This window comes from Diorhabda sublineata, chromosome 4, assembly GCF_026230105.1.
Source record: "Diorhabda sublineata isolate icDioSubl1.1 chromosome 4, icDioSubl1.1, whole genome shotgun sequence".
NCBI lineage: Eukaryota > Metazoa > Arthropoda > Insecta > Coleoptera > Chrysomelidae > Diorhabda > Diorhabda sublineata.
The window spans coordinates 8620203-8635644 of NC_079477.1; the positions used below are offsets into that span (position 1 = coordinate 8620203).

At 32.9% G+C, this 15442-nt stretch overlaps 1 protein-coding gene across 3 annotated transcripts in view; it reads left to right on the forward strand.

Moving 5' to 3' along the window:
• LOC130443173 (glutamate receptor ionotropic, NMDA 2B) overlaps nucleotides 1–15442 on the forward strand; it is a 232517-nt gene that overhangs the window by 189810 nt on the left and 27265 nt on the right. For all 3 annotated transcript variants that reach the window (XM_056777675.1, XM_056777674.1, XM_056777676.1), the window contains exon 9: nucleotides 8703–8946. In XM_056777675.1, coding sequence (XP_056633653.1) covers nucleotides 8703–8946 — 244 coding nt within the window. The remainder of the gene's footprint in view (nucleotides 1–8702; nucleotides 8947–15442) is intronic.

The window sequence follows — 15442 nt, forward strand, 5'->3', positions numbered from 1 at the left end:
ATTTATGAAAATTATTCACGCATTGCTTTTATAATAAGTTTATTATCAAATATTCTTAAACGCGGAAAATTCTAACGCATCCAGATAAAGCTGGCAGGCGAGTATATGTCTTATTTCTTATCTTAATCATTAACTTATCCCTCAGCTGTAGTAGTTGATCCCCAAAAGCCATTGCAGTTATATATCGTTTAATTAATTGATACCAACAATTTTTGAGTTATTTTTTTCCTCTTAAAATTGAAAGAATAATATCGTTTGGGATTTATCGGTAGAATTTTTGTTTTGATACAAACTTCCATATTGCCCACTATTAGACAGCCAAACGAAAATTTATAATTGACCAAATGATAGAAACCATAGAAGGGTAGAGAATTCATATAGTCGAGCCTTCATATTTAACGCTAAGTTTTAAGTATGTCGAAACTATATGTTTTTTAATGATGATGTTTTTACAGCTATACAAATCTTTAGTACACATATTTATATTTGTTTTAAAATCGCAATTCAAACCACATTTACATTCTCTCTAATAGACAAGCGGGCTAGCAGGCAATATATACCAGGCAAGAGGTAGCAGACAACGTTTTCGAGAAAGCGTCAATGACTCAATATTTTGGACCACAACCGCACTGTCTCAGTGGAGAAAACACGATATCAGCTAAGAAGCCTGATAAACTTATTTTATTTTATTCTTCCGATATATCACTTCCCAGTCTAATTACACCTTAAAATGATAGACATAGAAGAGAACGACAACTGCAGATTCTGGGAGCAAGCCATAAAGACAGAAGGTTATCTACTCTGCAAATGTCCTACCCATGTCAGCAAGAGGCTTAGGTACGGCAAAAGATGTGCTAAAATCTTGAGAAGTCGAACAAAAAAAAACAGGAAAATAGCCTCTTCGAAGAGAAGACTAGTAGAGGCAGAACAATGAGATGCAGTGTCATGCACAAAATATTTTCCAAAACGACTCCCCAAACAATCTACAATCTATCAAAAGAGAATATTTCCATAGTGAACTTTCTTTACTGCGAGCCATAAAAAATACCGTCAAGCTAGTTGAATTTGTGTAATATATGCTATAGTTTTAGGAGGAAATAATGTCAAGAAATTGAAATTTTGATCCTAGTAAATACCTACAACAAAAACACATTGGTATGTATCAAAAAGTTTTTTGAATATAAATCGGAAGTACCAAGTTTGTGCTGCTACGGATTAGTTTGTCTAAATTGTACAGAATAAATATTTGATGCAGCAAAAAGAGCCGATGTTGCTGATCTCTTGCTTCACAAAAAACAAATGAAAAAAATGTGCACTATCCTCAAAGAAGTTTCTGATGAATGTAAAGGTGAAGAGGATTGTAGTGACCATCCAACCTGTATATCTATTATAATATATTTTCCCTTGCAAGAATTGTTTTATGAAATAGAACTTACCGTGAATGTATTTTGCATACATAATTTGAAAGATGACATATCGTAATTCTATATCTATTCAATGCAATAAAGACATGAACGAAGTTCATAACTTAGAGTGCGGCTTTATAAATACATTAGTTGATGATTTCAGCTGGTAGCTTTCTATTGATAATTGCTCAATCATCCAAAAATACATGGGTTTTTTATGATAGTGAGTGGTTTTATAAAAACAAACATTTCTTCCCCACTAAAGGTCATTAAATTCTATCAAATGATAGGATATTTGGAATATTTGAAAGAGCCTCAATAATATGGTAGAATTTTTTGTGAAATCTACTACAAAGACTGTATAAATCAAGGTCTACATGTCATAAAATTTTTCATATAAATCTGTAACTTATTTCAATTTTTATTACACGTATCTTTATATGAAGTTTGTAATAAATTCAGTTGTTGCTTTGGGGAGCGCTGCTGTGTTAATATAACTATAATTTACAATAATCGCTTTTTTATATTTTCATACTTTATGATTAATAACACTAACATTTCCCGTATTATATTAAGCTGAGAAATTTAACAATCTAGCCATTTAATCAAGCGTTGAAATATTAAAACCATTTTTAACGTGTTCGTTTTTATTTCACGAAACCCAACTAACCGTACGTTTTATTAAGCCCTCTATAATACATAAAAAGGAAAATCCGGTGAAAATCCTACCTAGACCTGGATATTACGTGTGAAACTGACAACCATTCAAATGTGATGACAAATATCTTGTGGAAGCCGAACCGTAAAACAGACACCGTCACTCTCGACAACTGGTATTATGGCCTTATTCAAAAATAACAACGGTACGGGATCTGACATAACAAATTTTGAAAGGTTATTATTGAAATTGGACTAGATATCATAGTTGTAAATGGAAAAAGTTTCAATTGTATTTTATAAAAATGGAAATATCTAGAGTTTACTGTATTTATTTTTTGTTCATAAGAGCCGCAAACTCCAAACAAAAACATGCTACTTTTTCTTTCAATAATAATACGAATGTTTTCAAATTTCAATAATCAAGTTGTTTATATTAGAAATATTGATAATTTGGCAAATTGAATAAATAACAATTTAATATTACATATAATTATTCTGTTCTCCTCTTAATACTATAAACAATGAATTTTGAGACTGAATTTATTGAAGTTCAATTACGAATATGGTATCTGCTGCTATTATCAAAAGCTACCATATATTCATTATCTCTACACTCTTTTTAAACATACTCAAAGTTTAGGATACCTGGAAATATCTATCTAACTTCAGCATAGAATATTCATATTATAAGCTCAATGGCGGGTTTACATATTTGCCGCCTGTAGGCTATTCATCTATTACCGCCTCTACTGACCTTTGAAATTCCAAACCTGAATTCACAAACTACATTTTTGAGTAATAAAATTTGCCTTTTAATTTTAGAACTAAGGTTTCATGTAAGGTCCTTGATTGTTTTCACGGCAAAGAATTGTAAAGAAAACTATGTAACATGTAAATAATATGAATAAAGCTTACACAATACGTATCGTCGATACGCCCTTTATATTTCACTAATAGTGTAATAACAATGACGGAAAATCATTAATTATATCCTCATATTTATGACATCTTGTTCATTAGTTCTGACTGCATAAAAGGGCTAAAGCGTTCAGCTTTTCTTGAATTGTAAATAGTTCTTCACTTTTTTGAAGCAAGCGAAACTTGCCTGAACAATTTGTCGTTGGTGAACACATACGAAGTGCTGTAACTTTGGATAAATGTTTTCTAACTTCTAACTCGCAGCAATAAAGACAGACATTTTAATGATTTCAATTCTTTCAAATAAAAGGTAGCTTCAAATGTGTACGCATTTTTAAACTCATTGATGATAACAACTTATTTAATTTTTTAACAAAATTTGCCGCTACACGCTAGATCCTACTCAATATGTTGGTAAATCCACTGCATAAGCTTCCTGGAGCTTAACTAAGTTGAAATTTCTGGAACCGTTGACGATATTCATACTGAATACACGTTTACGCCAACACTATACCAACACTCAAAATTACACTGTCTGTCTAACGCGCGCTTCGATAACCAAGTTATCGTCTTCAGACTCTGAAGGTGAACTAAAATCTAATAACTTGACTTACTTGTTTTATACTAAATTTTCCCAGCAATAAACCTTCTCCCGCGAAAATTAATTCTAGCGGGAAAAAACTCATTGGCGGGAATATTCATGTTCTTTGACTACTAAACTAAAGAGTGGGCTGTAAAGAATTGGCCCTTTGTCCCTATTTAAGCTACTCCTAAATCTAGCAATATCAATGCTCTCAAATGCATCCAACAATTTATTATTGGATACATTTTGTAACAATTTTACATTATTAATATTTATGTCATGATTGTGACTGGCAGCGTCATCGGCACCTGATTTTCCGGTTCGTCCATATTTCAAATGAGCTATGTGCTCTTTAAACCGGACAATAACGAATCTCTTAGTCTGCCCAATATACTTTCGGTTGCAATCATCACAACTTCTTTCATATATACATTCTTTTCCAAATTTGGTATTTTACCCTTAGGATTACCCAACAATTATTTTAATGTGTTGTTGGATTTATAAACCAATTTTAAACCCACTCTGCTAAATATTCCTTCCAATCCTCTCGTATAAAGAGGATTGAAAGGTATCAGAGCCAATTTTGTTTTGTTTTTCACTTTGAGTTTGGAAAAAAGTGGTTTCGCATAGAGATTTTTTAAACCTATGACGATTGATTAACCTATTTACAATTCTTTTTTCATAACCTATATTCTCAATGAAGGACTTTTCCTTATTGTATCTCTCGATGGTGAGTGGAAAGTGGATTAACCGATGTACCAGAAAATTGATACTGGCCATCTTATGTTGAATACAATGAAAAGAATCAGCACGTAGCGGTGTTTTTCCTAAATACATCAAATTCCAATCTATTACTATTCCTAATTACTAAAGTATCTAAAAATGGTAACTGTCCATTATTCTCCATTTCATAGGTGAACTTTATAGATGGATATTTTGTTACCTACCTACTCTACATTCAGAATTAGTTAAGTGCTCAATATTTTACAATGCAAAAAAATGCAGAATCACTTGCCAATTGAAATCAAATTGATATAATCTTTTCCCGCATTCCGCAATAATTTGATGGCATATTTACTGGAAAGTGCCTTCTCATTTGTAAACGACTTCTATTCTAATAATAATATTTAATTTCGGGTATGCTAAATACTGGTTTATTTTTTGCTATGGACTTGATACTAATTATTACCTATTACTATTACCTATAATTTTGTTAATCATTTTGGTTTCCTCCTGTACATTGAAATTTTATTTTATTTGTATCTTCATAGTTATTTTTATGTTTGTTTTTTAGTTTTTACATGCTTTTTCTACAAATTGTAACAATTTTTTGATAATAAAGCATTTCTCTCTCTCTTTCTTTACTGAATTTTGCTGGGTAATCAATTTTTGCTGATTCTTCCATATCAATTTGGCTATTTCACAAATCAATAATTTCAATATCCTTCAATTTATGATAATATACTGTCAATTTGACGTTGTAGTTATTAATAATTATACTTTAAAATAATTAATAATCATTGTCACTATTATTGAAGTATGAAGTGCTTTGTATGACATTTCTCCACTGAAGGCCCCTTGATGTGATGCAATAAAACGTATAATGCAATGCAAGACGCAATATTTCTTGATCAAAAGCATGCGCAGATGAAGTTCAGCTGACTATTTTATGCGAAATCTCGTATTTGCAACATTATCAAATTGATTTTATTTTTATTGCGCGCAAGCTGAAATTCTTGAGAGAAGTCTAGTTTACTTTAGCGTAAAAACCTGCCTTAACACTGAGTTGAACATAGCATAGAAAGAACCCCAAACACTTAATCTTAATTTATGAACTAAAATATCAGATTCGGAGTTAGATTATACACTCATTGAGGTAATAGAATTAACAGAAAATAATTTACCAAAGAGGGATTGTCTTAGATGGATCAGAAATTATTTCTGATATCGATAACACTAGTTTACAAAATTTGACTTCTTATCTGTTGCCGCTAATTTTGTTGTTTGTAGTGTTCACTTATGACTTCTTATTATCAAACCTACTCTGAAAATCATTTGAACTTTTAAGCGTATATATTAATTGATAACAGTCAGATTAGTATCTGAAGTTTTTGCGTTATGAGTAGTTCAAAGAAACGTTGTTTGAACAATACAAATCATTTTTACTACAAATGCAAATGTGTTTGAATAATGTAGCAAAGTTTCAACTGATTTTGTAGAAAATAACTAGTTGTATGTTTAGAAGGATAAAAATGAGAAGTCTTGGGCTCCCAATTGTGCTTGTACATGTAGGATATCATCTGTTATTTGGAAAAAAATAAGGTAAAAACGATTAAAATTTGTCTAAATATTATTGCTGTCAATGAGTTTTCCAATTTTCGTACGCCTCCAGGCGTAGACCAGAATAATGTTCACCTCCTGCGTCACGACCTGTTGAAGTACCTCTATCAAGCCGTGGTGCTTCTTCTGCAGCATCGATCTTATTTTTGGGAAATGAAATGTCTAGTGGGCCAAGAAGATCCTGGCAGATCGCTTTTCGATTGGCTTTTGACTCATCCTTCGGTTTTGTGGAATGCTTAGTTTTCCAGAAATCATTCTGATACTCAACCTACAATTACTGTTCAATAATTTTTTCAATTGCAACATATTTTCGTTGGTTTTTCTACAGGCGCCCAGAACGGTCGTCGTCTTCCACTCTTTCCGTACCTTCTCAGAACAACTTGCGCCACTATAGGCCTTCTCCATCACGTCGTGAATCTATTTGTCCGTTTAACCAAGCTGGACAACAAATTTTTATGGCGTATCGCTACTCCAGTAAAGTTTCATGATTCTCCGTGACGAGGCGATTCGACGGGGGACCACAATACAAGCGATCTGTTTTATTCCACGACCGGGAATTAAATGCCGATTTTTTTTCACGTTCCCAATATCTCTCTCCTCCAATGGTGCGCGCTCAGACTTTCGACTCGTCCGCACGTTCGTTCGGGAATAAACCATTACTTTCAGAACAGACCCTGTTATATAGTTATGTCAAGAATGAAGTCTGACCTATCATTTTGGTGAGAGTAGGTGGTGTAAGGCTGCTATAGCGATGATATTTGTATTAAAAACATTAATTGTAACATTTTGTTAAATTCATTTGTGAGTTCTCTTTGTACAAGATTAATACTTCGAGTTGTTTTGATGAAGTCGAAATGAGTAACAGCAAAAATTTGAATGAGTAGAACTGGTGTCATAACTAACAAAAATTAGAATAGAAATCAACCGCAGTTGGCGAAATAATGAGATTAGATAATGAGATAATAATATAATAAGCTAACAAGGTAATAAAATACAGATATAATAAGAAGAAAAAACACTGTGGAAATGATTAACAAGTTACAATTACAACTATATGGTACAACTGTACCATACAAAGTGTTAAAAGTACAACTATCACAGAAAGTACTACTTATAATATGGCGAGTGAAGAAAATCTCATAACTTTGAATAACTAGCAATATTAATATTAATTATTATTATCATGTTGACAAATGTTCATTTTCGAATGAGGACTAATTGCTTGCTATTTGAATAATATATAAACACTATTATATCTATACTATCAATATGGTTGATAGTATTCAAACAATTTTTTCATATATTCATCACGTCTTACATCAATCGTTTCATATAAATCACGGTCTATTTTCTTCTTCACAACCCTCGCATTACGCTTATTTCTATATTTGAACTCGTTTATTTGGAAAAAAGGCATTTATTTATCTCTGAAGGTCTTTTGAGTAATGACTCATGCTGTCGTTATAAACATATATGATCGCATTAATTTCGTTTTTTCATATAAGTTTTAATGGAAGTAGGAAACTTCCATTTGGATCTTTATGGTCAAGATCAGAGGTGTCAAACTCAATTTTGCAAAGGACCATATATTAAATTTTGAATTTATAGGAGGGCCAGATTGACAATAAAAAAAATTAACTGCATTATTATAACATTTAATTTATTAAATTATATAAGTATATAATATACAGTTGTTAACAATCATATCAAAGTTATAAAAGATGGTAGGTAAATATGTTGAGCTTTAAGATCCAAATACCTGACTTCTCTTGTTTTTGACAAGCTCATTGATGTCCGGTATCTTATTCGTTATAGTTATTTTAAGAATTGATTGGAGATTTTTATTCGTAAGTATTGTGCGATTTTTGTTCTTATTTATTTTCGTGACGGAAAAGATCTGCTCGCATAAATAGGTGCTATCAAACAACCAAACATGTAGAGAATGCGTGCTGCGTGCGGAAATGAAACATCGGCAACTTTCAACATACAGCCTTTAATAAAATCATCATCAGTGAAAGGTGTATTAGCTTTAGTAAACATCGATTATTGACCTTGAAGTTAACAATCGAATTTTGACTTAGGATTCGTACCATAGTTTCTTCAAATTTAACTCCTCTGCACTCACTATCAACTTAACGTTTTTGTGACATTATGCCAAAATCGTAACAATTATGGAACTCGACACAACACTTATGGATTTCGCACGCGCACGACACAAATGCACAATACCTTCATATGGTTAATACCTTTATATGGTTAAGGAAGGTTCTAGTCTAGACTCGAAGCGCATGGAAGATTCTATCGTTGTCGACAAAAATAATAGGATATTTCCGCTTGCTAGGCACCCGCTCCTCTTGAAAGTACGTGTATATATAACATCCGTAGAGGAATCGAATGAAGTCTAAAAGCTCTTAAAAATATGATTCTTCTTTCTGTCACATTGCGATCGAGGACCTTATTGATACGGCCCAGGGGCCGGAAGCAGCCTGCGGGTCGTATCTTTGACATGACTGGTCAATATAGTAAAAAATACGACTTTTAGCAAGTTTCTCCGTATACAGGAAAAAACTATTTTATAGGAAATTCTTACATAATACGCTAAAAAAAAGTGTCGGTAGAAAATATGTGTAGTTATAGTTCAGACATTGAGAACGTGTACTGGAAATTATTCTTTTTTCATATACAACAAAAGTACCTTCACCCGACTAACCAAATTGAATGAAACAAACAGAATTTCTTGCCAAAACAATCTCGTCCATACCTTATTGTATAACATAAATTCTTTTCTATTTCAGGCTAGATATGACTCAGGCTCACAAAAACGGTAGCTATTATCAATGTTGTTCGGGATTCTGCATCGATTTATTGCAAAAATTCAGCGAAGAACTTGGTTTTACTTACGAATTGGTTAGAGTAGAAGATGGGAAATGGGGTACAAATGATAATGGGAAATGGAACGGTCTGATAGCTGATCTTGTCAATCGAAAAACCGATATGGTTTTGACATCATTGATGATTAATGCGGAAAGGGAAGCAGTGGTATGTATCTAATTTGTTATAATCTCATCTTATTCCTTAAATTATATTGTTAATAGCAAAAGCGTCGGAAGCAGAGTCAATCATTATTTTTTATTTCGTGTTTCATTTATTCCTAGAGAATTAATCGTGGAAATCAATACTCTTTGTAATTCCCTTATTTCTCTAGATGATTCAATCGGCGAATTTGAAAGTTAGTGTAGGTTAGTGTATGGGTTCCGAAGAAATCAATGTTAATAAGAAATATACAATAATAAAATAGATATTTGCATCTTTTTCAAAATATGTCCTGACATTGACAATTTGCGTATTTATATTAATCAATAGATCACCTACATCATGAATATCGAAATAAAAATGAAAATAAAAAATAAAAATCTGTTTTAACATAACAAATTAATATTTTTAGTTGTTACATCTCAAAAATATGTAGCAGCTCTCAGTCAAATTATTCGTGGTATTAAAATTTACAAGATAGCTATTTCCTAGGAGAATACCATCTCTAGATATGTTTTTGAATTCTTACACAAATGGATTTAAAAACATTTCAAAGTTTGATGATTTGATTTTACCTTGGAAAATACCAATAGCGATCGGATTTATTTCTGGATGGTTCTTAATGTTAAATAATATTGGCCAAAATTCATCCTTGCTACTTTTGTAGATTCGAATCCCATCCATATTTATATAGATCCAAATGGTTCTTTCATTATTGTTTCTAAAATTATAGTAGGTACTAATACAATACTCAAGGCCTTGATGCCAGTAGAATTGTCCATCTGCTATCTTCACAATATTTGTTTGATTTGGAGTTTCTAACAGTACTCTATTCTAAAAGGCATTCAATGAACTTATGCTTATATTGAGGAAACAGACCATTGCCTAAAATCCGCAAGTAACATGTTTTTCTCTCAATTGGCAATTCGTTATTGTTATGCTTAGTTATTACCTCATTAAAACTTTGGTCATCGAATAACTCACTTAGTTAATTTTCCCTTATGTCAATACATTCTACAGCCCTTTATTGGTATCTTCATCAGTGGTAGTTATATTAGAAGTATTTGCCTATAGGATATTATCTTGATGAAAGTTTAAATTTTGATCTATTTCTTCTAGATTTTCTGCAGTTTTTGAAGATTTGTCTACAATTCGCAAAATATTATCTCGGGTTTTAGCACACTTTCTAGAAAAACTACTACTGTATTTAATTTTGGCCAAATTTTCTTAGCTTGTGACTGGGTCTATGAGGGTTATACTCGTAGCATTCTTAAGGTTTTATAGTAGCTGTAGAATATGCATTACGACCTCAAGATTTATAAAAGTTTTACCAAAGTAAGTTATAATACCCCAAGAGTAAAAGTTTCATAAGTCTTTTGAATCATTGATAGCTAGCTTTCTCGTTCTTAAGAAAGTGAACAATTTCTAATAATTCTATTTTTCATTGGTATACCATACCTATTTCAATAGGTAAATTAAAATATACATTTATTTTGGGATAAAGTTGAAATTTGTAATTTAACCATATTTTGATGCTTAATGCCACCATGTATGTATGCATTTTTAGTAAATATATTAACGGTACCGAATTATTAAACAAAATAAATCTGGTCATAGTACATGTCTTGAACTGAATTATTGTTCATGAAATTAATCTCCAATAAAAACTGAAACATCGAGTAAAGAGTGTGCAATTACATACAACTTATTTACATATAGTCGATTTCCCGTGGAATTTTGATAATCAAGGTCGATTTTCTAGGAGATACAAATTTATTTTCATCAAAATAATCTCGTTGGTCGATAGATTGACTAATTCTAAGCAACTTTTACTCTACAAAGTTTTTTTCTAAAGTTGGTACTTTTGAGTTATTAACGATTGAAGCTGCATATTTTTAACCGTTTCTCATAAATAACTTGAAAAGATGCCATTTTATCAGCTAAATCATTAAAAAAAAGTTCTCTGTAAGTTCAATAATAACTGAATTATTGCTCGTGAAGGATGACTATTTTGGGGGACCCCGAAATTGAAACCCTTTAACCTCAAATAACTTGAAATTGATGAAATTTTTGGAAAAATGTAAGGAAATCTTTTCCAAAACACAAAGAAAAACCTTTGAAATGAGCGTTGTTAAAAGTCTTTTACATAAGAGTTCACTGATTCATAATAAAAATAAGGATTCTTCTTTTTTAATTTTTGAAAAAAAAATGTAATAATCAAACGCTTGTCATTACACTTGAAACTAATCATAATCCAGTTGCAATTAACTTTTTTTATGTATTTTTTATACGATCCATGTGATTGACAGGGTTTGAATGCTTATTTTAGAAATTGATGAAATTTTTGGAAAAATGTAAGGAAATCTTTTCCAAAACACAAAGAAAAACCTTTGAAATGAGCATTGTTAAAAGTCTTTTACATAAGAGTTCACTGATTCATAATAAAAATAAGGATTCTTCTTTTTTAATTTTTGAAAAAAAAATGTAATAATCAAACGCTTGTCATTACACTTGAAACTAATCATAATCCAGTTGCAATTAACTTTTTTTATGTATTTTTTATACGATCCATGTGATTGACCGGGTTTGAATGCTTATTTTAGAAAAAATAATTGATTGAATTGAACACAATTTTTCCTTAATCGTAAAAAAATGAATTTTGAAAGGCAGCTTTTCCGACATTGGAGGTTGAAAAAAATTTGAATTAATGTGACGTTGAAGTACTTGAAATATTAGATTGGAGATTGGTAAAAATATTTCTATCAACGTCAATTTGAATGTTGAATTTTGAATTCTATGAGTTTTAAAATTTACCCAAGCATTAATACTATCTAAAAACACCGAAAATCTTCTTCTTCTTCTTCTTCTTCTTCTTCTTCTTGTAGTAGGACGAGGTCCTGTCAGGTCTGTCATCTGCCCTCTTGTGACGCCGATGTCCAGCTATCGTACCAGCGTTTTGGGGGCCTACCGATTGGGCGTTTTGTGTCTGGTTTCTGTGTTTTGGCCCATTTGGCAATCCGTTCTGGAGCCATTCGTTCTACATGGTCTCTCCATTGTCGGCGTCTTGCTCTTACCCATCTAACGACGTCTTGTACTCCCAGTTCTCTTAAGGTATCTGTGTTGGGTATTCTATCGTGGAGTGTGGTACCCTTTATTGTTCGTAATATCTTCATCTCTGCTGTTCTCATTTTTCTCTTTGTTTGTGTTGTGTCTGCCCTTGTTTCTGCGGCATAGGTTAGTATGGGTCTGATACAGGTCTTGTAGATTCGCGTCTTACTTTCTATGCTCATATATTTATTTCTCCATATAATGTCCCGTAAATATCCCGATATTCTAGTTGAGTTCTTGATCTGCTTATCTACCTCGTCCGTTATGTTTCTGCTGCTCGTTGTTTCTACGCCCAAGTAGTTGAAATTCATTACTTGCTCTATAATGCGCTCATTTACTACCAACTTGCATCTTATTGGGTCTTTGGATATTACCATGCTTTGTGTTTTCTCGCATGAGATTTGCATGTTAAGTCTCTGTGCCGTCAGGTTAAATTTATGAAGGAGGCGTTGTAGATCGTCTTCATTTTCAGCTATAAGTATAGCATCATCTGCGTAGCAAAGGATTCTCAGGCGACGGTTTTTCATTTCGAATCCTGCATTAACTTCGTTTACGCTCTCAATTATTTGGTCCATTATTACGTTGAAAAGGCATGGGCTGAGGCTATATCCCTGTCTTATGCCGGATGAGACTTTGAGTTCTCTTGTTAGCCCACAGTCTGTTTTTATTCTTGTTTTGGTGTTGATATTAAGTTGCCTTACTAGATTTGTATAATGCTTCTTGACGCCTTTTTGGTTTAGTCGGTGGATTACATCGTTGAGTTTTACTCTATCGAATGCTTGCTTTAGATCTACGAAACATGTGTACATGGGTTTATTGTATTCTATGGATTTCTCTATCAACTGGCGTAATATAAATATTGCGTCTATAGTGGATCTGTTTGGGCGGAAGCTTTGTTGCTCTTCTGAGATGCCTACCTTAGCAGTTATCTTATTTGGTAAATAACTTTAACACACTACTAAGTAGCGTTATGCCTCTGTAATTCTTCGGATCTGATTTTAAACCTTTCTTGTATATAGGTATAGTTATACTAGTTCTCCATTCTTCGGGTATTACTCCAGTTCTTTCTATTTTATTGTACAGTTTTATTAATTCTTTTTCGATTTCTGGGCCCCCATTCTTCAGTAGTTCATTTGGGATATTGTCTGTACCTGGTGATTTTCTATTCTTCAGTTTCTTTATGGTTGTTTGTACTTCTTCTAATGTGATGGTTTCTTCCTGTTCGTTTGGGGATGGCGGGTTTGCGACTTCTTCTTCGTCCCTGCTTCCGTTGTTATCATATAGGATCTCAAAATGTGCTATCCATGTTTCCTGATTTATAACATTTATCACTACCTCCTCGTTGATTGGTTTCTTCCTTTTTCGTATCATGTTCCATATTTTTTTCTGGCCTCCGTGCAAATCATGTTCCATTTCCACTGAGAAATTTTCCCAGTATGTTTTTTTCAGTTCTTTTATTGTGTTGGTTGTTCTATTTCTCACTCTTTTATAGACTTCGTATTCTTCCTGTGTTCTATTGGTAATGTATTTTATGCACGTTTTCTTTTTTTCATTTGCCAGTTCCTTAATTTCTAGAGTGAACCAGGGTTTATTGTATGTTCTATTCGTGTCTATTGTTCTTTCTCCTATGGATTCCTTTGCGCTGTTCTTTATGTTATTCTTTAGTTTCTCCCAGGCGGCTTCTACGTTGTCGGTTTCTTTCATAGGGTTTTGGACAATTTTTTCGCGGAGTCTGTTTTGATAGAGGTATTTAATGCTTTCATCCTTAAGCGACTCTATATTAAATTTCGATACGTAGTTGGGTGTTTTTCTTTTCTTTATTATGTGGGATACGCGGTATTTACACAAAACTAAACCGTGTTGTGTGCCGATATTTGCCGATGTTAATACCCGTACGTCAAGTATCTGGGGGGGGGGGGTGGACTTTCCTGTTTGTAATTATGTAGTCAATAGTTGATTTTTGGCCTCTAGTGTTAGCGAAGGTGTACTTTTGTTGTTCCTTATGATCAAAATATGTGTTGTTGATACGTAATTCGTTGAGGGCGCATACATCTATCAATATATCTCCGTTATCATTCACTGCTTCTTCGTTGAAACCATGCATGATTCCTGGGATAACTGTTTTTCCAATTCTTGAGTTAAAGTCGCCCATAATAAACACTTTGTCTTTACTGGGTATTTTGTCTAACGTAGCTTGCAAGGCATCAAAAAAAGCTTCCCTTTCTTCTTTCGGTTCCTCCTCCCCGTGCTCGCAAGTTCTTGTCGACTCCACTATAAAACAGTATGTAGTTTTGGTACCTTTGACTGCCATTGCCTTTCTTCTTGGTCTCTGAAAGTGCGCAGAAATCTATTTTGTTTTTCTCTATTTCTAAGACCACCTCATAGTCTTTGTTGCTCCATGATGTAATGTTACAACTTCCGAGTCTTACTATGTTTTCTTTCCATACTCGTTTTTTCCGTTTTCGTGCCGTGTCGTCGTCAATGCTCCGTCCAGTTTCCGAGGCTAATGTGACAGTTCTATGAGCGTTTTTTCTTTCTACGAGGTGCAGGTTGTTGGCCTCACCCCTTAACCCTCCTCCTTTATCCGGGCTTGGGACCGGCATTGATAGTCAATGGGCTACTCAATCCACCCATCAACCACCCTAGGCGGAGTGAGAGAAAATCTCAATTAATTATTTTGATAATTTTTAAAAGAAAGGTAAATTTTGATGTTTCAACTTTTATTTAAGTCTTTATCTAAGAAATAAGAAATTAAAGAAATGTATATATATATATATATATATATATATATATATATACATTATATATATATATATATATATACATATATATATATATATATATATATATATATATATATATATATATATATAATGTATGTGTATATGTGTGTGTATCAAACTAAAGGATTTCTACTATTCACCTCTGAAATAATTTCAAAATTCAATATTTCGAAAATATATTCTACCATTCTTCAAAGGAGAAAACTACTTTCCTGGCTAATGCCTCGACGAATATTGAATCACAACTCGTCTAAAGAGCATGATGCCAATCGATCTTTTTGTCGATATTCGAATCCCCAATGTCTCGCAATGTCTCGTGTGTAACTACTGACTAGTTTCGACGTCACCACGTCTCATCAGAGCAGTTTAACAACCCCTGGTTCGGGCTTGAGACCCGAACTGAGGACAACGTCGAATAGCCTCGCTATTGGGTACATGTAGTTAAACATTCCCCATAGATTCCGATGGTAAATAAGGTGTGTAAAATGTATCAAAATTCTATTCACATCTGAAATCATATCGAAATTCAAAATTCGAAAATGTATTCTACCGTTCCTCAAAGGATTTCGTAGAAGAGCTTGAATTGAAATTTTCATGAAAATCGACGATGG